We start from the raw sequence: 22782 nt of genomic DNA, 5'->3' as shown, positions 1-22782 counted from the left end.
AATTTCAGTTATTTTAGGGATGACCCATGGATTAACCCTAACCCGAACATTTAGGGTTAGGGTCTAACATTTACCGACCCAACCTGAAATCAACTAAAGTATCTTGGCCCAACCTGAACCATCCAACCCAATTGCCAGGTCTAATTTGGTCAAAACTCTTTTCATACCATATCTTTTCCGCATCATAAATTTTTCCTTTTGAGTAATAGGGCCGATTTAATTTGGATCATGTTAAAATGGATCAAACATGTCTTCCAAAACCCAAGACCGGATCCAAAATCGGATCCGATTATTTTAGATTCGGATGATCCTAAATTGATCATGGACTTTTAAGTATTGCATCCATTTATTAATCGGATCAGCATATGATCCGATTAAATAATGTATATAGGATAAATCTATACACACATAAATAAATAATATAAACTATAGATCTACTCCACATCTGACAAGTTACATGCCCTAGGATGGATAAAGACTATAGACTGATGATTTGGCCAAGTGTGTAAAAGATGTTGGTGGGTATGAAATTTCATGTAAGAGAAATTTCATTTTTATAACCAAAGCTAAGTTTTCACCATAAAACAGTACAAAGATTGTCAATAATTACATAGAGGATAACTAACTTGGATTCTTTTTCCAGAGTAAGGTAATGTATTGTCTTGTATCCAACTTGTGGTTTAACGAGCCAAACCAATTCAATTTGAAAACTTTTTGTTTATGAGCAATTAGATGGTCTGCTCTATTTTAATCCCTCCATCGCAGTTAAATTTCAGCACCTTATACCTGCATTTAAATTACCAAAATTGTTAATACAGTTTTCTTTTCAGCACCTTCCTCTATCACCCCATTAAAAATATTTGAAATGATGTTTAAAACATAGGTAGCAGATTCCTGAAATATAACAGAATTCCAAACATTCAGTATATAATAAAAACCCATTCCCAACAAGGTTAAAGAGGCAAGCCTCTGAGAAACCACAGGAAAATCATCAACAGCTGGGAGGATTAAATCGAGCAGGGAGGATTTCTCATCCTCCTGAATCTGGATACACCAAGGAGAAGCAAATAAAACATTGTTCGTAAAAGGACAGAACTAGCAGAGATGGTTCACAGATTCTTCCTGGATTAGGCCCTCACAGAGACTGCACCACGTATTTTGAATAATGCCTTTCCTAAATAAAGGACGTTTTCTACCTACAAAGTTTCTTAAAACCCTTCATAAAGACAACTTGAATCTAGGGGGAACTTTAATTCTCCAGGGCTAACTGATGGACATCATTTAAGGAACAGTGGCATTACAAGAAGAAAAATTCATGAAAGTACCTGTAAATCAATCAGCCAAGATGTAAAGGTTCAAGAAATTTTGCCACCTGATCAAAAGTCGGATAAACACGAAAACATCAGCTACCCTGACTATCTATCCCAAAGCAAATACAGGTTCAGAGTATCTGATTTCTCTTAGACCATCTCAACATTGTTATAGAAATATCTTGACAAGATCAATTGAACCAGAGCCTTCAGTGCCAAGTACTAAAAAAAAAAAAAACATCCCAGCCTCTTATATAGAGATGACAAAGAGAGCTGAAGCAAAAGAAAAAGAATGTTGAGAAGAGCTCAAGAATCAAGAACACGTGTACCTAAAACATACATGGAAATACATAGGATAGATTCATGACCATGAACATATAATCTAAGCAGTGCTGCCACCCAACAGTATATAATTGGGAATTAGGATAAGGTTCTGTTGAGTTGATTTAACAGGGTGTTCTTAACATGCAATCTGGTAGAGCTTTGGATTAACTCACCTGATGCAATCCCATTGTTTTGAACTTCTCCATGTGGTTAAATGTAGGGATAGGTATATTCCTGAATTTATATTCTCTGGTAGAGCTTGTTGCTTTAAAGAAAACTAGCGGAGGGCCCCCTGCGTTGCAGGGGCTAGTGGAATTGTGCAAGTAAGTTCAATAAAATGATAAAACAAAAACTGTGTTTAAAAAAGGTGAGAGAAAAAAAATTAGTAATTTCATTTGATGTAATTATAATAAGTCAATTAATTATGTTTAATAGTTAATAAGTAAGCACAAGTAAATCATATAAATATCACTATATATTTATAATATAAAATTATCTATAAATAAGATAATGCTTGCAACATTTGGTGAAGCATTAAATTATATGTATCAATCTTTTAACAAAATGAGAGGGGGAGTGTACTGAACCCTTTACCCCAAATCTTAAGGGAAGTAGCTAGGAGAAATAAAGAGAGACCCCTCCCTCTTTTATGATTTCGGGTCCATAGAAAACCGTCTCTGTCCTTCTCTCCCCCATTCTTTATGTCTTAGAAATATGTTAAAGTAACTAATTTAATTTAAATAATTACATTAATACTAATAAATTAATTAATCTAAATTTAGTTGATTATGTGTTTGGTACCATTTATGTTTATTAAATAAATGTTTGTACTTTATATGCTGGTAAAACTGAGAAATGCAATAATTGCAACCGTTTATAACAACTGGGCGCCACTTCAGCGTAACAATGAATAAATGCCTGGCCGTTTGTGGAAGCTTCAAAAAATAACTTCTACAAATGGCTGGCATGCACATAAACCAAAGTTCACTTTTTACATTTTCAATGTATGCAAAAGAGCAAGAAAGAGAAAATGTTGAAATGGCGCCTATGTGGCACCATCAATAAACATTTACTGAATAAACGTAATGGTACCAAACATCACCTAAGTGATTTAACTAACTATTTATTTTAACTTAATTGTATAAAATAAATAAATAAATAATTAATTAATTTTAATTGAGAGGGGGAGAGAAAGTATACCTAAAAAAAGAGGAGATAGAGAGGTGTAGAGTATTGATGGTTGATGCTTGAAAGAGAGATTGGTCTGAAAAGTATTCAATACGAAAAAAAATGACAAGTTGGGAGTTTGTTTGTAATAAAAATCTTAAAAGAAATTCTATTTAAGAGAATAAATCTTGAAAATTCTATTTAAGAGAAAAAGAAATTCATCACGACATTTTGCATCACTAAATGTGTTTTTTCCATTGTCAAAGATTATCCAGTAGGCCTCCGGCATTGTTCCAACGCCAAACGTACACCTATGTACTCTCTAATTCTTGATTGCATGGTTGCTGGTTAAGATGAAGAACTTGAACATATTGCTGCAAGACCAGAACAGATTTGATGTGGTGAAAATATAGAAATGAAAAGGAGAGGAAGGTAGCTTTGGTAGCGTCTAGTGAGGAGAGAAAAGGAGTGGATGGGTGCATGGTGGGCAGGGTTTGACTACTACTAATAAGCAACCCAAGAGAACAAAGAAAAAACAAGATGAACATGATAGAAAGGGAAAAGCTCAATCCTCCCATGCATGGTCTCACCACTCGTACAGCCAACAAGACCATCATAATTAAAATCCTCCCAAGGCACATCTAACCAAACCCCTCATTGAATAAAAACGCACAAACCTCAAACCTGCAAGTCAACAACACCAACCATCATTGATGTTGCTACAAAAATAAAAAAGAAAGGACAAATCCAATTGACCCGACTAAAACCACTCCGACCAACTCAGCAAGACACTGAAATAAACTTCCAATGTTGATGTTGAACGGAACTTCCAACGGTTCAAGGCCTGCAACAACAAAAATCAAAGCGTCAAGAGGGAGAAAAAAGCCTCTAATCCAAAAACCAAAGCCTGTAAATATAAGGCTAGATCTCTAATGGCAAACAAGGGTGACGAAATGGGCTTGAGGAAGGTTAGAAATGACGGAGGAAGTGGGCTTGAGAGAGAGAGAGAGAGGGCTTGAGAGTTCCAGATCAAGAGGGTTCGATTTTTGGAGAGACTGAGATCCAGGCTTATTTTAGTTTTAGAAGCTTTTTACTTTGTCTTTTCAATAACTTATTTCTTTCTTTCTTTCCACTTGATCCAAGCGTCATTCATCCATTAGATAAGAACAGAAGAAGAGAGATGAAAGGACAAAAAATGTTAGCAGGATGATTGCAGTTAGTGGCACATGTCACGCATGCAGTGAAATATCCCATTTTACCTGTAGATCGCTGGATAGTGCAAAGACGTCACACGTTCGAGCTACGCTGCATGTTTACATGCGAACACTACAGTTCAATCACAGTCACAGGAAGATTCTCAATCTACTCACACCATTGAATTTCTCTCGCGTGAGATGCAATTACATTGGCAGTCCCTGATTTATGAACTTCTATTTTGTAAACTCGGTCACTTCCCTTGATATTGCTCAAATGAGAATGCTTCTTTTCATCAGCATTTCAACCTTCTCTGAGACATCGTCTTTGTAACTCTTCATATGAAGAAGAATCTCTTTCATGTTCATACACATGGTTTTTTGTCCTGGGCATGCTCGATTATGTAGCACCTTGGTTTTAGGCATTGTTCAATTGAAATGGTAATTAAAACCAGACAATAGTGAGAAAGATTAATTACCAGGGTTTCTTCAGTGGATTTGGAGTCCAAAACTGCCTTGTAGTCCTTGTAGATGTGATTGTCTGGTGAGTTTTGTTTCCCCCATCTTGGAAGTATTCATTAACACAATCTGCATCATTCACCCTCAAAAGCCAACAAAGAATGGTCTATAACAATGGTAACACAAGGATGCACAAATAGACACAGAAGTTGGAAAACTGATGGGTGAACTCAAACTGCCTAGCTTCAAATTCATGAATGAAAAAATTTGAATCAACTCAATGACATGAATGTAAACAGATAAGATGAGGCAAAATCTGAAACAGAAATAAATCATAATTTGCACTCAAATCATATGCACTCTCATATTTTTACATCAGTGCAAATAAAATTGCATTGCAAAAAAGAAAAAAGAAAAAAAATCTACGTCTTAACAAATAAAATCTGCACAGAATAACATTCTATTAGCTCTTAAGCCAACTTCTTGTTGTAAGGTGAGAGACCTAAACGAGCTGAAAGGGTATCACAAGAAGTTTATCACGAGAGTGGAGTCATTAGCTGAATATCTAGAAAAGTTAGGTTGTAAGGTGAGAGACCTCGAGCTGAAAGGGTATTTATGGGCTGAAAAAGATGGTGGGAATAGGAGGAAGAGAAGGCTAGGTGAAGCTGAGAAATTGAAGTTGGAAATGGATGTGGGCAAAGAGGCTAGAGTGAGGAAAGGGAGGGGAAGAAAAGGAGGTTACTAGAAGGAAAGGGAGTGGGGCTGGGCAGAGCTGTGGAAGGAATGAAGATTGTAAGCTGGAATGTGAGAGGATTGGGGGGTGTAAGGAAAAGAACTTTAATAAAGGAGGTTTTAAAGAAAGAAAATCCAGACAATGTTTTAATTCAGGAATCTAAACTTATGATATTTGACAAAAGGTGGGCTAGAAGTGTGTGGAGAGTGAACGGATTGAGGTGGGTAGGGGCTCATCTGAAAGGTTAATTACTTTGTGGAAGGATGAAGTGGAAAAATTAGTGGGAAGGTTCTCAATTTCTGTCAAATTTAAGCAGTTGTCAGATAGGTTTGAGTAGGTCCTTACCAATGTTTATGGTCTCAATGATTACAAACAAAGGAAGGAGCTTTGGGAGGAACTGGGAGATATTAGAGGTCTATAGGAGGGGCCATGGTGTGTGGGATGGGATTTCAATGTGATAAGGTTCATTGAAGAGAGCAACAAGGTGAGACAAAGGAGCACTACCGGCATGAGGAAGTTCAATGAGTTCATTAATGCTTTTGAGCTAAAGGAATTGAATCTTTCACATAACAGTTTCACCTGGTCTAATCTCCACACATGGGTGCATGTGTGGTCTCTTGTTTCCTCGGGTATCTTCTCCTGTTCTTCCTTCTTCAAAGCATTGACACAGTCTAGTCCGGTACCTGGGCCTCCTTTTCTAGTCCGGGAAGTTTGGGGTAGCCCCATCCCTCCTAGGGTAGGTGCTTTTTCCTGGGAAGCAATCCTAGAAATGTGTAACACTTGTGACCTACTTCAAAAGAAAAGGCCTAATTGGTGTTTATCCCCACACTGGTGAATCTTATGCAAGAAGAATGGTGAAAGCTGCTATCACTTGCTTGTCTCTTGCCCTTTTGTTTCAGATATTTGGTGCTGGTTCTTTTCTTTATTTGGTTGCAGGTGGCCCTCCCCTTCAAGTGTGCAAAGCTTGTTCAGCTCCACTCCAGTGAGGGGTCTAAAGAAGAGAGGTAAAATCTTGTGGAGATGTGCTAGAGCTGCTGTTTGCTGGACGGTCTGGGAAGAAAGACATCAAAGATTATTTCATGAAAAAGAAAAAAACAGGGAAGCCCTCATAGAACTTGTATATGTCAGGGTGGCCCACTGGGTCAAGTCTTTAAAGCTTTTTGAAGCCTATTCAGTAGGAGACATCATTAGAAACTGGGAAGTGGCTCGGTCAGCTCCTATGTCTAGTGATATCAGACCTGTTTGGACTCCACCAGACTTGGGTTTCATCAAATTGAATTTTGATGGTAGTAGTGAAGGAAATCCAGGCCCTTCAAGCATAGGTGGTATTTTCAGGAACGAAGAAGGGCGAATTATTGCTACGTTCTCAGGACCTATAGGCTGGGGGTATTCTTTGGAGCTGAAATCCTGGAAGTTGTAGGAGTTAAAAGGGCTAAGCAGCTGAATATTAGCAAGTTGCTGGTGGAAGGAGATTCCCAACTGACTGTTAGATGGTTGCAGAGGGAAGAGTCCAGCATGTGGAAGTTCTCGAATGAATGAAAGAAAATCAAGCAACTAACTCAAAACATGACTACAAGGTTTCAATGGGCGAAGAGGAGTACCAATTCCATGGCTAAACAGGGGGTGCGAAGATCTAATTTGTTTTGGGCTATTCTGTAATATGTTTTTTCGGGTTTGAAAGGGAGGGTTAAGACATTTTACCCCTCCATTCTGGTTGTATCTTACATATCTATTTTAACAAAAGTGCTGTTATTGATAAAAAAAAAATGTTAATCTAGAATTGATGAGAAACTTGAAGCATTTGATTGATAACCATGTGGGCCTGAGTGGATTAAGGATTAACTGGAGTGAAAGTGGAAATGTAGGAATCAACTTGGAAGCAAGGTTCTAAATATTGATACAGGTCGATATGCCAGTTGGGGTGTATCGGACTATATCAAGCTGTGCCTTTACTTTTTTTTTTAGTTTTTTTTTCTTTTCAAACTGGTTCAGGGGGGGGTCGGTTTAAGGTCCATCTACCCCTTGAACCAGGTTAGACCCCAAAGCACCCACTATAGGGGTGTATCAAAGGGTTACCGATATGATACGTATCGGCCGATACGCCCTGATACATTTCGATATTTAGAACCTTGATTGGAAGAGAGGGAGCTTCTGAGGTTTGCTGATCTATTGAGATGTGAGGTTAGAAAATGGCTTATGACTTACTTAGGCTTGCCTTTGGGAGGGAACCCTAGGACCGACGGATTTTAGAAGCCAGTAGTGGAGAGGTTTTCTAGGAAACTAGACCTTTGGAAACAGAACTACATCTCTTTGGGCTGAAGAATCGCATTGATTAGAGCCACAATGGCTGACCTTCCCACCTCCTATCCACTTCCAATATCCCAACTAGGATAGTAGGGCAACTTGAGAAATACATGAGGGACTTCCTCTGGGAACTAGGGGTGCTCACGGTTCGGTTAACCGAACCATGAGGCATATTTTGTAACCGAATCGATAATACTGGTTTTTGGAAAACCAGTAACCGAAACCTATCGGTTGACTGGTTCGGTTAACCGTTACCTTAGTTTGTCAGTTTTTTGGTTTTTTAATTTTTACAATATATATTATAAAAATATAATAAAAAATTATAAATATATAAAATATTATATTTTAAATAATAAATAATAAATCATATATTATAAATATATATTTATATATATAATGCATATTTATTAATTTATAATATATATAAAATATATAGAAATATATGTATACCGATGGGTTCGGTTAACCGCCAGTTTTCTGTATTGGTTAACCGAAACTGAATCGGTACCTTCGGTTTTTTAAAAATACCAAACCGAAACTGAACGACCAATTCGGTTTTGGTCGGTTCGGTTTTTCGGTTTTTTTTTTTTTTTTTTACTCACCCCTACTAGGAACTAGGTGAAGAAAAGGACCACCTAGTAAAATGGGAACAAGTTAGCAAATCTAAGGAGAAAAGGGGGCCTGGGCTGGGAAACATTGCCTTTACAAGTACTGTTCTACTAGGTAAGTGGTTATGGCGATTCCCTTTTGAAAGAGACATGCTATGGCACAAGGTTATAGAAAGGATTCATTTGCTGGAAAGCAATGGCTGGGATGCCAAAACTTGTTATTCATTCCTCTTCAACTTCTCCTTGAAAAGCTATTCACGAAGTCACCCAATCTTTCTTAATTCCATCAAGTTCGATGTGGGAAGGGGTGATAAAATACGGTTCTGGGAAGACTTGTGGTTAGGGAGACTCCACTCAAAGACCAATATCCAGAACTCTTTACTCTTTCTACTTTCAAGGGTGAAACTGTGTCTAGACTGGTAACACCCTCCCCAACTAGCTTAAATTGAGAATTGGGCTTTAGATGAGGGTTAAGGAACTTTGAATACCCTTTCTTGGTCCATCCACTTGACTCTTTAGGGCAAGTGTTCCTAGACTCTTCCCTTGAGGACTCTAGAATTTGAACAGCTTCACCAGATAGTCTCTTCACTTGTTCCTCCTTTTTTAAAATCCTTGCATTGCCAAACCCTCAAGGGGTGAACTTCCTGATGAATGGAATTTGGTGTAAGCCTATCCCACCTACAATCCAAGCTTTTTGCTGGGAATTTTCCTTGGCAAGGTAAATACTTGTGACATGCTACAGAGAAGAAGGCCTTATGCCTACCTTTCTCCTTACTGGTGTTTCTTGTGTAGGTGCAATGGTAAGGTTCTATTTCATTTATTAATCTCCTATCCCTTTGTGCATCGAATTTGGGAGTCTTTCTGTTCTCCTTTTGGGTGCAGGTGGGATCCCCCCCAAGATGTCGTGGGATTGTTAACTTCTTGTGGCAATCAAAGAAAAGAGGGAAGTTGCTCTAGAGAGCCACTAAACCAGCAATTCGTTGGGTGGTTTGGAAAGCCAATTGGTATAGGAAATTCCTTGAAGGCTTAACTGTTGGCACTACTACAAGGACTCCGGTTAGCAAAGCAGCTGAGTTTCAGACGGGTTGAGGTGGAAGGGGACTCAAAAATAGTTATCTCATGGACAAACTACAAAAAATGTACTCCCTGGACTCTCAAACATGTGATATGGGAAATATAACAGATTGTTAGGGACATAGAGGCAGAATTTAAATGGGTTAGAAGAAGTGCAAATGGGTTAGCTGGGTTATGATGCAGCAACTGTTTTGGGCTTCTATGTAATGGAGGCTTGAAAATTGGGGATGACTTTCTTGTCATCACGCTGTATTATTTAACCCTCTAATTGAATATAATAAATGAACATATTTTCTTCTGATAAAAAAAATGCCCTCATGTATTCAGCAGGTGCTCAATTGCAGATTTTGTATGGAGAATCTACTCAGGTTTGATCTTCATATGAAGAAGAGAGATCTTCATATGGTATTCATTGATCTAGAGAAAGCATATGCTAGATAATAAGGTGGGTTTTAGAAAATAAAGGAGTTTCAAAAAGGTATGTGGACCTGGTTAAGGATATGTATGAGGTGCAACAACCAATGTTAGGACACCCGCAAGAGAGACATAAGATTTTACAATTATGTAGCAGAAAATAGAAAGAAAGCATATAAAAGGCAAAGTACCTTCAGATAAAACAACCCAAAACTGATCATAACAGTCTCAAGAAGATAAAGCTACAAATAACTATAGCAGATTTCTAAGAAAAGAAAACTGAAGAAGGATGAAAAACTCTTAAGAAGAAGCATACACTTGCTTCAACAAAAGTCCAACAGAAACCTAGAATGCTCAGAAAAAGAAGAGTTTGAAAAGAAGAAATGTTGAAGTCATGGTGGTAGCTGTGGTGCCTGTACTTGGGAAGAGGCTGAACAAAAAAACATCCAATCCAATGGATGCTGCCTGCCATTTGTGAAGAGGAGGATTTTGATGGAACAAAAATAAATAGGAGAAAAGGTTTAAAAATTCAAATCATGTGAGGTTATTTTTGGAAAAAACAGTATCTAAAGAATCGCTGTCCGTGTTTAGAGATAAGCAGGTCATTGAGTCACTAAGAGGCATTTTCCATCTTCAGTGTTTTTTTTTTTTTTTTGAAATATCAGTAGAAAAATTTTCATTAAACTGAAAAAGAGGTACAATACAAGAACTTTGTTTGTCAAGTTGACAAACTGAGAAAAGGTACACCACTCAAACTGAAAATAAACCTTCAATACAGGGCTGTAACTTAAGAATACTCCATCTTCAGTGGTTTTATTCAGAATATTAATTATCAAGAATAACCCACCTTGGAGAAGTTAAATTTTTTTCAGACTTCAGAGATCGGTGCAATGCAAACAAAAACACCTTTAGTCAAAGGCTGTGCCAGAAAGGGTGGCAGTAACCACAAAATAATGTATATTTCTCGTGCTAGACAATCAATGAAGCTTCAATTATTGACACGGGCTGTTGGCTTTCTGGTGTAACTTGATGGAGGTCCCTGACAAAGCTGATCTTCTCACCCCAAGACATTGCAAATAGCATTTGGTCCCAATGCCATATATTTGTACTTCCATTGAAAAGGTATACTTCACATCTCAACCATTAAGATGGTGCAATAGCTTTTCAGTATACTCTTGTCTGAGCTTCTCATTGCCCACAAATCACTGTCATCACAAACTGTACTTGACACTACTGGGAATGACAAGTTAGTGAACAAAGAGTGGATGACACTTAACCATGCTTCCTTTTCTTCAGGGCTCTGCCAGCAGAATAAGAAGCCATGGTATACCGTGAATTAGCAAGTTCTCGAGGAACTGCAGCTCCAGATGATCGCAGAACCTCAACCAACTCCCTGAACAAATTTTTGTTTTCCTCATTAACAAACACAATTGCTGTCCCCTCCTCTCCCAATCTGGATGACCTTCCTATCTGATGTACATACTCCTTCATTGAATTTGGCATGTCAAACACAATAACCTGCTTGACTCTCAAGAGATCAACTCCTCGTCCCAGAACACCCGTTGCAACAATCACGGACACCTCGCCTGTCAAGAACAACTTCAGGGTCTCCCTTCTCTCCTTCATTGGCTTCTCACCATGGATTGATAGAGCTCTAATCCCAGTAGTTACCGTGATTGCTTCAGACAGGAGATCAGCCCCCAGCCTTGAAGCCACAAAAACAACAACAGGTGGCATAAAATGCTGCTTACTCATCAATATGTCAAAGAGCTTTTGCTTTTTCTGTTTTGACTCCACCCAGATGACTACCTGCTTCACAGATTCATTTGGTCTGTTTGGCTTTCCAGCAGAGACAAAGACCAGATCTTTTGCAATCGAGTTGGCCATCTTCTCTACCTCTGGAGGGATTGTTGCAGAGTACATTAGTACCTGGGGTTGTGTAAGTGCCTGAAAAACCTGCATTACCTGATCCCGGAAGCCCCTTTGAAGCATACAGTCCACCTCATCCAAAACCAGAACTGAAACCTCATCCAGTTCAATGTCATGCTTTGTTAAAAGATCTATAAGCCTACCAGGAGTTCCAACAATCAATTCCACCCCTTGCTGGATGCGGTAGATTTGTTTAGCCATGGCATCACCACCAACTACTAGGGCAGTTTTAAAGGGCAGACCCTTTCCAAGAAGCTTTGCTTGTTCTTCCACTTGCACACAAAGCTCTCTAGTTGGTTCCATAACCATTGCTAAGGGCCTTTTCCGGTCTGAGGGGTACTTGAGACGAAAATTTGCACAGCGAGAGATGATAGGAACCAAAAAGGAAGCTGTTTTTCCAGAGCCTGTATCTGCTGAAACAAGCAAATTTTTTCCAATTAAAGCAGCTGGAATTGCTTGCATTTGAACAGGTGTGGGTATTTCATATCCTGCAAGTTCTAAATTATGTTGGATCTTCTCCGGGAGATTGCAAGAAGAGAATGACAAGATGGGTGGTGGAACAGACTCTCCCTTCACTTTGATCTCAATTTTCCTTCTTAGTGATTCAATCTGATAGCCAGATAAACATTGATACTCTGTCTCATTAACACCATCTCTAACATAAAAGCATTCATCAGTAGTGGGTAACCTCACAGCAGGTGGACGATCTAATGGCTTCTGGGATTTAGCAAGCCTAAGAAGCAGAACCTGTTTGCATTCCATGCTGCAAATGTCATCATCAGTCTCATCACATATATATTCACCATAGCGGCCACAAATAACACAAGAAGGCTCCCCTGACAGAGCCTCTCTTTGATCTGAACTCCTCTCCTTAACAAGATCTTCTGCAACAGAGACTGAAGGCCAACATTTAGTATAATGGATTGTGTGCATTTTTTTTTTTTGCAACATTTTCTCCAGATCACAATTAAAGGTTATTGTAGGGAGATGTGCTTGATTTGCAACTTTTTTATCAATAACTCAAAGATTTCATTAATTAAGGCAATAAGTACAGTACATAGAGGTACAGAACAAATATAGTAACATTGATTTTCAATTTGTCTAATGAGAGATAGATAAAATTAAAAGAAAAACCAGAAAAAATATATATATAGTAACAGAGAGATTGAAGATAAGTACAAAGGAGAAAACAATCTTGTGACCTCGAAATACAGTGCCCTTGTCACAGAGATGTACAACAAGATATTGTACATAAAATGAGGAGTTGGAATTATTACCTGTATCTTTGCCACCACTTATTTCTCCAAATGAACTTTCTTGTTGATTATCCTTCTTGTCTTCTTCCATGAGTTGCAGTTAAAAGGAACATAAAGGCTGAGAAGTCATTAGAATAATAGAATCTCATTATCAAAATAAGACTCATTTATAATAAATACAAAAGAATAAAATATCACAGGAAAGCTATAAATAGATTAATTAAATATTGATCTCTTGGAACATGTCTATAAGGATCATAAACATAGTATATAAGAAGATAAGATTGACTTTAAGAACCTAAAAGTTTATGGCATGAAAATCATGCACAGCAGCAAAGTTACAACCTAAATGCATAATTTTTTTGGAAGTAAATAAAAAGGAAATTTTATTAAGAATAGAGAGAAAAGATTACAATGCAGATGGTAAGGAAACGCCCAAAAACTAAGAAAGAAACCCTCAACCCAATCCTTCCTCTATTCTTCAAATTAATCTCCCCAAAGCCAAGAAACAAAAACAGAACTCCCAAACCTGAAAGAAACAAAAAACCACCACATACACCCAGTGTGTTACTCACCCACACCTTGCAAAAACAAATTCCCTATCCACCCAACCTTCCAAACTCAGCCTCAGCCACTAAAAACAAGCCCCTTTGCCCAAAGATCAGAGAGTCCAACAAGGGAAAACTACTACACAATTGTATCCAAATGCTCTTCTTCCTCTTTCCTTCTCTTGTTCCCTCTCTGTCTTCTTTACCTTCTTATTCAGCCTGACCCCAAATAAGACTTTTGAGACTTGTACGGTCTGATTTTTTTTTCTGACTTCAGAATCTTCTTACTGCATTAGGATTAATCTCAGTGGTCCTTGAAGCCTTAGCATTGGCATTTGTCCTCTCTAGTTCAAAGACCAAATTCTTCTCAAATATCTGACTTTCTGCTATCTTACCACCCTCTTAAAGCCATCCCTTGCACCTTTGGATGTCCTCAAACTACTTGGATTGACAGCACTTTTAATCCTAGCCTCAGACTCATTGAAGTTGAATTGATTTTCTCTTTGCCCTTTGAAGCCCCACAGAATTTTTCTTCCAACTCCTTAAACTTTTGCCTTGCAACCGCCCCCCCTCCAATAAAAAATAAAGTAAAAGTTTTTCTCACCTCTACCTCTCCTCTGTATTCACCATTGTCCAAATCAACTGAGCCTCTACTTCATGTGTTTCATCAATAATGATTTTGTCCTCCTCTGAATCCAGACCTTCACCCTTTTTTCTGTCATCCTCTATGAATACATTCATGCACAAGTATTGTAACAGCACAAAATCAACCTAATAAAACGGTGTTTCTTAGTTCCTATATAAGAAACTTTGATTCTTCCAATGACAATTGTCTAGATGTGGTTTTCCTGACCATCAATCCATCACATCCTTTAATGAAAAATTAACTAAAGAACCAAAACTGCTCCAAAGCTCTAAAGAATTGCTTCCTTTCTAGGTATGGCTTATTTGGAACTTATCATGTACTGGTTCCATTCTTTACCTGCACATGGCAAGTATATGGCCACATACAGTATCGGATAAGAAACTTACATTAAAAATTTAAGTATCTGACATGATATGGCACTCTTGTACCAACATCCAGGTATCATAAGTGCTATTAGGTTTGCTTTCTTTAGTCACAGTTATTTCTTTGTATTATCTTTTAGGCTCCATTCTTTTTAGCTGGATTTTATTAAGACATTTAATAGCCCATCAAAAACCTTTTGTTTACCTGTCTCTGTTCATCCATACACCATACAACCTGACCTGACCCATCTTACCATTGTTTATCTTTTTTCCCTTCATCCCCTAAATTCTATTTTTTTTTTTCTTTCAGTCCACCCATATAATTGGACCAATTCTTGTCCACTCTTGGTTTGTGGAATCCTTGGTTTATCATTTATCACATCTAATCAATAGCCGGTCTCACTTTCAATTCCCTTAATTTAAGTTAAAACTTCACCTTTAAATCCCTGTAGTTCCTCTAACCACTTATTTGCATATAGATATTTAAACTTAAACTATAATTGTACCTGCTCTGAACTCCAATAGCCACCTATTTGGTCAGAGATTTTATTAGTCACTATGTTGTCTAAAAGCAGAGAACCATCCATTCACATGATACTCATAAATATCCAATAAGACAATAGGATAGCTTAATCATAACCATAATTTCCTGATCAACCTTGAGCCGTTTCCAGTTTTTTAAGAAAACAATAAACTCATTTCTTAAAATCGTGAAACCTTGTTTCCTCTTACCAATCAGAGAGAGTGAGAAAGAGACCTTGTTTCTCTTTTCCTTTTTCCTCCTTAACAACTGAAAGTGGACCTATTTAAGTGGTAAACTTGTTTTATGAAGTGATATGGAAAACCATATTATTATTTCATTACAGGTGGCACTGGGAAAAAATGTTGTAGTCTAAAATCCAAGGAATTTTTGGTTAATAAGGCTACATAAGCCCTCTATTAATAGGGGTTGGTCCATGATCTTCTCCTTGGAAACTATTAAACCCTGAACTGACAAAGAGATAAGGGCAAAGTATCAAATATCCAAGAAAGGGAGAAGCAATTTGATTATTTTTCCCCCAGCCACTCTACCAGTAATAAAGGAATATTACAAGAAGGGATCTTAGGCTACTTTCAAGCCATTTAATCAATGGAAGGGTGATAGAATAGGAGTATCATGCAGTGGTGTAAAGGGAAAAGGAGATTAACAAAATTTGCTTAAATTGATTAGGAAAAGAATTATTAGTATCAATGACATCTAGGTTGGTTCTGTTTTTAAATTTAGAAGTAGAATTCTCTTTATAAAAACAATTAGGGTCTTACTGAAATCTCCTCGGATATTCAATTAAGTTCTCTTTTTCTGGATTTGTATCATTCCTTCATAAAAAAAGCATTTAGTTTTTATGTGTCCAGTCTGTTGTCATGCATTATATATTATGAACCCCAGCCATTGCTATTGCAGTATAAAGTGATAAAATGATTCTAGAACCAAGGCTAATACATGCTTTTACATGTAAAAGGCTATGTATATCTTCATGATCCCCATGAATGTTCTGCAGTAAATGGTTCAAGTATGTTTCACGTTTTCATTGAACAGTATCAGTGCATATGCACCGTAACTTTAAACTGTCTTCCTTGAAACCTTACACTTGCAACAGTCATGGTCTCATGAACTAGAAGAGGCAAGGGTGGTGGAAGAATACCAAACAATTCGTGTAACAGGAATTCTAATTTCTGGTGAAGACCAGGCAATCCCAGTGATCCCTTGATTCTATTTACCACAGAAGAAGGAAAAAAGGGTCACAGATAGGGATTCATACCTGGAAATAACAGGAGCTTAGATAGATGTTAATATGTTATTGCTTCCAATATGGATTGCCGCAGTATTGTAAGACTCGGAGCGGATACAAAACCGGAACCCTTGCTGGTTGCGGGTCAAATAGTTTGACCGTGTGTCACATGAATAATATATATAATATATTTTACAACTGATATCACACTTGAGCGTGGTGAATAGAAGGCTCGTTCCTTAATTTTTGAAGCAAATGACCAAGGTTCAAGGGTGATTGTTTAATTGTGGGGGACTGGTGTCATGCTTCAAGCTTTATTTTATGAGATTACACCTACTGGATGACAGGGACCAAAATATTTTGCTGAAACTGTACTTTTTCAGCTCCCCTAAAAATATGCTCCAGAAATGAATCATATCCTTCTATAGCTTTAATGATTCAGGGCCAATGGTTGCATACACAAACGGAAACAATGGAAAGCATCCTTAGCAGGCCTCCGTGATTATTTTCTAAAATTCAACTTTTTTGATTCTGAGCAACCCATGAAAAATTCAAACTTCAAAGGGAAGGTTGAAAGTACTTATCCAGAGCTTAATCCTGTTCTATGAACAATGGAAAAATTGCCTGTTTTGAAGCTTTCTAACAGGCAGAAAAGGGGAAAAAAAGAAAGTAGGAAAATATACCTGGATCAATTGCATGTAGTGTTCGAGACTCCTTTAAAGTCTAACAGGCCGCAACCCTAATTGACAAGAAAGGCTTTCGTTCTGTCTCTACATGTATCAGAGAATGATTCTTAGACGAACTTCATGGTGACGGCCTCTCTAGGACATTTGACAGTGCATATGGCGACTTGGGGGAGTTCAATATCGGCGTGCAGGCGTCTGAGGTAGGGGAAGAACCGAAGAATAGAACAGACGCGGCGTCGGTGGTGAAGATGGAAAGGTTCGAACTCGATTTCGAACCCCAACCGGCAACCGACTGACAGGGACGACCCGGTGGGTACTCTCAACCCAACCCCCAATCCTGCTGACCCGAATGGATTAATCGACCCATATTGATCCGTATGATAGTTTGATGGACAGGTCACAGCCTCACAGAAGTGTTCATGATCCGGCCCGGTTTGGTTTGGAAAATCTTATACCAAATGAGAAAATTACGGTCTAAGAAATTTTTGGACTAAGGGTGTCAACAGATCGGGTCTAGTCTAGGTCGGAACAGGGTACAAACTGGTCCCCAACTGAGAAGAAATTAGAAATATCAAGGTTCCGAAACTAAAGCAGACACTATATATTTTAGACCCAGAAACGAATTAATTGGTTACTAGCGGAGGGGTGCCTGCTTCGCAGGCGCTATCACTCGATTATTTTAATTAGCGTGAATAAAAATATAAAATGGTGAAAGTTAATATTGGTTAGTGTCTTGAGATAGAAGGCTAATATTTTCACATTTAGATTCTTTATTAGGATGACAATTGAGAAGTATTGACTTTGTCAAAAGGCGATATGGTTGTGTCATCTCAATTTTAAAGTGAAAAAAAATGCAGTGCAGTTAAGTATCTATATATTTTTCTGATCAACAATCCAGTTAAGTATATAAATGCAAGAGAAATCAATTTGACTAGTCAACTTCAGCCTTTTTTTTTTATACTTCAACCTAGGTACACCAGAACTTAAAAAGTTAGTTACTCATGCCAACTTGGTGGCTAGATAATATGGAAGTGTTGATTAGATGGTATTCAGGATTACTACAAGTGATCTCTCTATAAAAGAAAGAACTCTAAAAAAAAAAAAACTGTTATGTCATGGGATTAAACAAATTTTTAATCTCAGTAAACTATTAGCTAATAAACTGGAGTTCTTTAAATGACATCGAAATGGTGTCTATAAACATGAGATAAATTGTTCAAAACAGATCAAAAAATCAATAAAAACCTCCTCATCTCCTTGTCTCTTTCATTTACTTGATCTAGTGAGAATTGCATATCCCTTCAAAAAAAGGAAAAAATAGATGGAATTATAAGCACCTAAAAAATCATTTAAGTATCCTGGGATCCAATTCTTTTCCCCCATGTGTGCCCCCTCTTTCTGTAATTCTTCTTTGCCCTCTTTCCCTTGTTCATTCTCCCTATGCAGTCCCATTCTCCCCTAAATCATTGTCATATGGAACCAATACAAAGAAAAGAAAGTTCAAGTTTTGAATCCCACCCCATCTCACTAGTGGACAGCCCCAATTTTTACCATTCCATCTCCTCTAAGACGTACATCAAAAAATTCCTATCAGGCATAAACAGAAGATATCAATATGGCACACAATACAACTTATCTCAAAACAATGCGGGAATTTAACACTTTTCTCTTTTTTTTTTTCAATGGGGGCAGAAAATTCATCCTCAATCTCCATAGCCTTCACAAAAGGGCTCCTACAACCTACTTCACACTCATACACTTCAGAAATTCCAAAGAGGATATTCTAGGCCCTCTACATTCTAGATGGTTCGAGAACTCTGGCATCTTCAACTTCTCCAGTCCTCAGTTTCAAGTGGTCAATTATGATCAAGTACAGAGAAGCCCAAAATTACTTGTTTTCTTTGTGTATATTGTCTCCTCTTTGATTTAATTGTTAAACTTGGTATAGGCCATATGTAACTAAACACCATAGTGACAGGTGTTTTCTTCAACAATGGAATTAATGGGGCAAGCAACTGCAAGTTGATGGGAAGAATAAAAGAGATCTAATTGTAGTATGATCTTCATATCAATCCCATTTCTGTCATTGGTTTGGAAGATAGAAACAGAATACAAGGAGCGGCTCAGTAAGGTTCCTTTATTGGATGACTACAGCACCCCATCAGGTCACTTATTAGTATTAATCAAATTCACATCAATGCATAAAGAGAATAAATAATATAATTCTGATATAAAAGATAATCTAGCATCTCAGATTTCAAGAATTTATATTGCCATAATGCTAAAACACAGAGGATTAGGACCCCAACCTGTTAATTGTCAGATTTAATTGATATACGGTGCAAAAGTATAATATGATATCTATTCACAATTCACCTAATCAGCCAACAAGAGTTTGGTTTTTTCCACATATCTCTCCAGATGAATAAAAATGGGTTATATTAACAACTTATTGAAGAAGGGGCTTCTATCTCTGAGCAAGTTCTACCATGTAAAAGCATTTGTAGCTGAGACCAAGAGAAACTGATATAAAGTATCTATCTTAATTCACAACCTCCCTCATCACTTCCCTCTATCTCGATCGAACACAAGCCTGTTTACAGGCACCCAAGCTAATAACCTCCCATGTTTAAAGCAAGAAAATTCTGACACACAGATTAAAATACCAAGTACAGCGTTGCTTGTGTAAATTGTAACTGGTCTTACCTAGGTTGCAAGATGAAAAGAAAGAAGGCCCAGAGTACTACAGGTACAAAATTTGATAAAAGAGTAAATTTTCGATTGCATGAAAATGCAAGAAGGTTGAAAGCCCAAATCGTTACTTGTGATGACGGAAACCTAGTTATCCCGAAACTGGAAGCCTGAGTGACTGAGAACCATCAGGAGTCGCATGAAATTGCAAGAAGGTCGAAAGCCCAAACCGTTACCTGTGATAACAGAAGCCCAGTTATCCCGAAACTGGAAACCTGAGTCACTAAGAACCTTTCTGCAGGAGTTCAATATCCGCTCCTAAACATGTAAATCAAGCCTCCGAAAACCCACATTCGCCATTAGCCTAATTTTGGCCTCTCCCCAATGATCCTTGAGAATTCTCTCATTGGTAAAGTTCAAAGGCTTCAACAGAGAACTCACGGCTTTTTTTCTGAGTTAGGCGAATGCGAAGATAGACCCGGATTCACCCTCATCAATGCCAACTATCCTTCCCAAAATCCAAAACACATGAATTCGACTACCGTGCTCCTACCGTCGATAACAGGTTTCTGGTGAGGAGATGAGAAGAGGGAAGGGAGGCAGCGGAGAGAGTAAGATAGCAAAAGAAGAAACATTAGGGGACAGGGCCACAAGGGAGGTAGAAAGTATTCGAATAGTTTATAGTGTGTAACACGTATAACACCATTTAGTATTAAATATATATAGACTAGCGGAGGGCTCCATTATTTCAATTGGCCTTGGCCTAAAACAAAAGTATAAAATTGTGATATTTATAATTTTAATGAATTTATACAAAAAGAGTATATGTGGGACTTTATTAATTGAGATACAAACTCGTGAATGGGAGATGAACCATCCTTGCCCACTCTGTTCCACCATGAGGAAGAAGCAATTTCAGACGTAAAAGCATTTTTTTTCCTCTGTTTTTTTAATGGTTTTAAAGTGTTGAAGCATTTACCAACAGCTTGGCTTTGCCTTTTGAGTCTCTATCTTTACATCTTCCATTCAAACCATACCGTGTATAAGGCTCCTTGCACCTCCAATATGCTTTTAGGTCGTGTATTATTAGGAGACCTTCTATTGACTGAAGCCTATCCATGGATAGCAGAAGTTTATATTTATTGAGAATTATTAGAAGGACATTTTAACTAAAATTTGAAGTTTAGGATTCAATCATTCTCTCCTTTTCTTTTATATATTATTCAAATGCATGCAATTCAAAATTAATATCAATTCAATCAACCATTTCAGCAATGTTATAGAGATTTAAACGGGATATGATTTAATTCCTTGCATGAGGAGGAGGATATCCCATGGTGCTATACAGGATATGATTTAAAGGAATTGGTAAACAAAAATTAAGCAACTTTGGAACTCATAGCACATATATCTTTTAGGTAACAATGATAATACTATCAACAAATAACAATAAATAGAATCTATTAAGGAAAAAAAAAATCCAAGTTGATAATAGAAAGTTAAACCCACAATAAATAACATATTAGATGAATAAGATCAATAAATTTAAACCATTTACAAATTCACACGTTCAAAATGAATCCAGCTCACATCTTTTAGGATTTCATATGTTGTATGAAATCCATCTTAAAGGACATAAGGAAGAATGAACTGGAATAAGAGATCAAGCCTCGACATTAAATCTTTGAGTGAGAATGTAAGATATGTAGCTGAATCAATTGGTAAGAGATCAAGCCTCAACGAACCTGTTTTGATTTTGTTTTTCTGGGACTTAATTCAAGTCTGCCGAAATCCATAACATGAGGCCCTTACAATGATTTTCATGTGAGAACTGCTCCCCTCCCCAAATACTTGGTTGCCTTCACTCAGGAGCACATGTTGGTGAGGCTTTTCAGGGAGAATAGCATAAGAGGGAAACGGCTCGCGTCACTGCAAAGAAGAGGGAAGGAAAAGACGTATTGCGAGCAGGAGAAGGGAGAGAGAGAGGGCGGTAGGTAAACCGTGGATATAGGGAGGAGAGAGAGGCAACAGAAAGGGGGAGCAGCAAAAGGGAGAAATCGGTGCACAAGAGATACCATGCAATTTGCATGGACTTCGCACGCTCGCTTTATAACTCAAACATATTATACGTGCGGATACCATTTCCTAAATGGGGAGAGACTGCCACGAATACATCAATCTATATATATATATATATATATATTAAGATAGATGAGTTGGTTCACAACAAGACAGAAGCAGCAATCCTCAAAACAATGGGGACAATAGATTAAGAACCAGAACCGATTCATCAGTATCCTGGAACCATAATTGGCCCAATTGGTTTGGTCAATTTGATCCCATCGGATCAGATTCTACCCATATCGTGAGTCAAATCAAACTGTTTTAGTATAGAAATCAGATCAGATCAGAGCAGATCATTTTATTACCATATAATCCCATTTTTAATACGATTTGGATCATTCTATTGGGTTTATTGGGTTTTGGCCTAATTAGAGAGCCCAAATAGCATGCATATGGGAATAAATAACGAATATAATTCAAATATCATATTAAAATGTTTAATTGTTTTGCTTAATTAAGTGCTTAATGGTTAATCACATTTTATATCTTATTAGATTTACTTAATCTTACTTTAAAGAATTATGTTATATGTTTAAATATTAAATAAATGCTTACTTTTATATATGGAAAAGATATGATATCTGAAAAAATTTTGACCAATCAACTAGAATCATAAATGTGGTATCCAATCAAGTGTTATTAAAAATAAGATGAAAATACGTTTGAAATATGGGTAAAAGACTTAAATCTCCCCTCAGTTTTCTCATAAATACGGGAAGTCTCCCTCCTTTTTCTATAGGGACTTGAAAATGACTCCAGATCTATTCCTCACATAATGCGCTTCACAACGGCCTCACAACATGTCTTGATCGCACATTGGAAACATCTCCCATACTTATATTTCTTATTTATGGAGATATGTTCACAATACAAGTTGGGATATGGCTATGAGGTCAGTGTGAGGCGTGCTCTGTGAAGAGCAAATCCCAATTCCTTGAAAACATTGTCATGTCTTTTGACGGGATCAATCAAAAGATTCCTTTGTCCTTAAATATTATTTAAATTTTCAATGCATTTTCTATTCACCTCTAAAATGTTCTCTTCAATGGAGACCTAGATCTCCTTACCAATGTTTTTGATCGTTGTTGGTCCGAACAATCGGATCATTCGGATTGGAAATCATCCAGGCGACCAGTTCTGTTTTACATACCTCAAACCCGGTCCCTAGTCAAAAACTGTTAAATT

At 37.5% G+C, this 22782-nt stretch overlaps 1 protein-coding gene across 20 annotated transcripts; it reads right to left on the bottom strand.

Moving 5' to 3' along the window:
- Positions 1–523: 523 nt before the first annotated feature.
- On the bottom strand, positions 524–21520 carry LOC104611198 (P-loop containing nucleoside triphosphate hydrolases superfamily protein). 20 transcript variants are annotated; one of them, XR_016084100.1, is made up of 7 exons: positions 16780–17791; positions 12793–12889; positions 10434–12411; positions 4474–4696; positions 4061–4380; positions 1326–3645; positions 524–786 (listed from the first exon to the last, which is right to left on the bottom strand). XR_016084100.1 is itself a non-coding variant. In XM_010278449.3 (3 exons), the coding sequence occupies exons 2-3, from the start codon at positions 12860–12862 to the stop codon at positions 10859–10861; spliced, it is 1623 nt and encodes a 540-aa protein (XP_010276751.1). In that variant the 5' UTR covers positions 12863–12889; positions 16780–17791; the 3' UTR covers positions 4473–10858. The 20 variants fall into 20 exon arrangements, 1 of the variants encoding a protein (XP_010276751.1); XR_737597.3 differs by having other exon boundaries at positions 4474–4692; XR_016084102.1 differs by having other exon boundaries at positions 4061–4389; positions 4474–4596.
- Between the last annotated feature and the right edge of the window lie 1262 nt (positions 21521–22782).

This window comes from Nelumbo nucifera, chromosome 3 (assembly GCF_055504915.1).
Source record: "Nelumbo nucifera cultivar China Antique chromosome 3, China Antique-T2T, whole genome shotgun sequence".
NCBI classification, from domain to species: domain Eukaryota; kingdom Viridiplantae; phylum Streptophyta; class Magnoliopsida; order Proteales; family Nelumbonaceae; genus Nelumbo; species Nelumbo nucifera.
The sequence above is the reverse complement of the archived record's forward strand: the minus strand, read 5'-3'. Positions and strand labels throughout refer to the sequence as shown.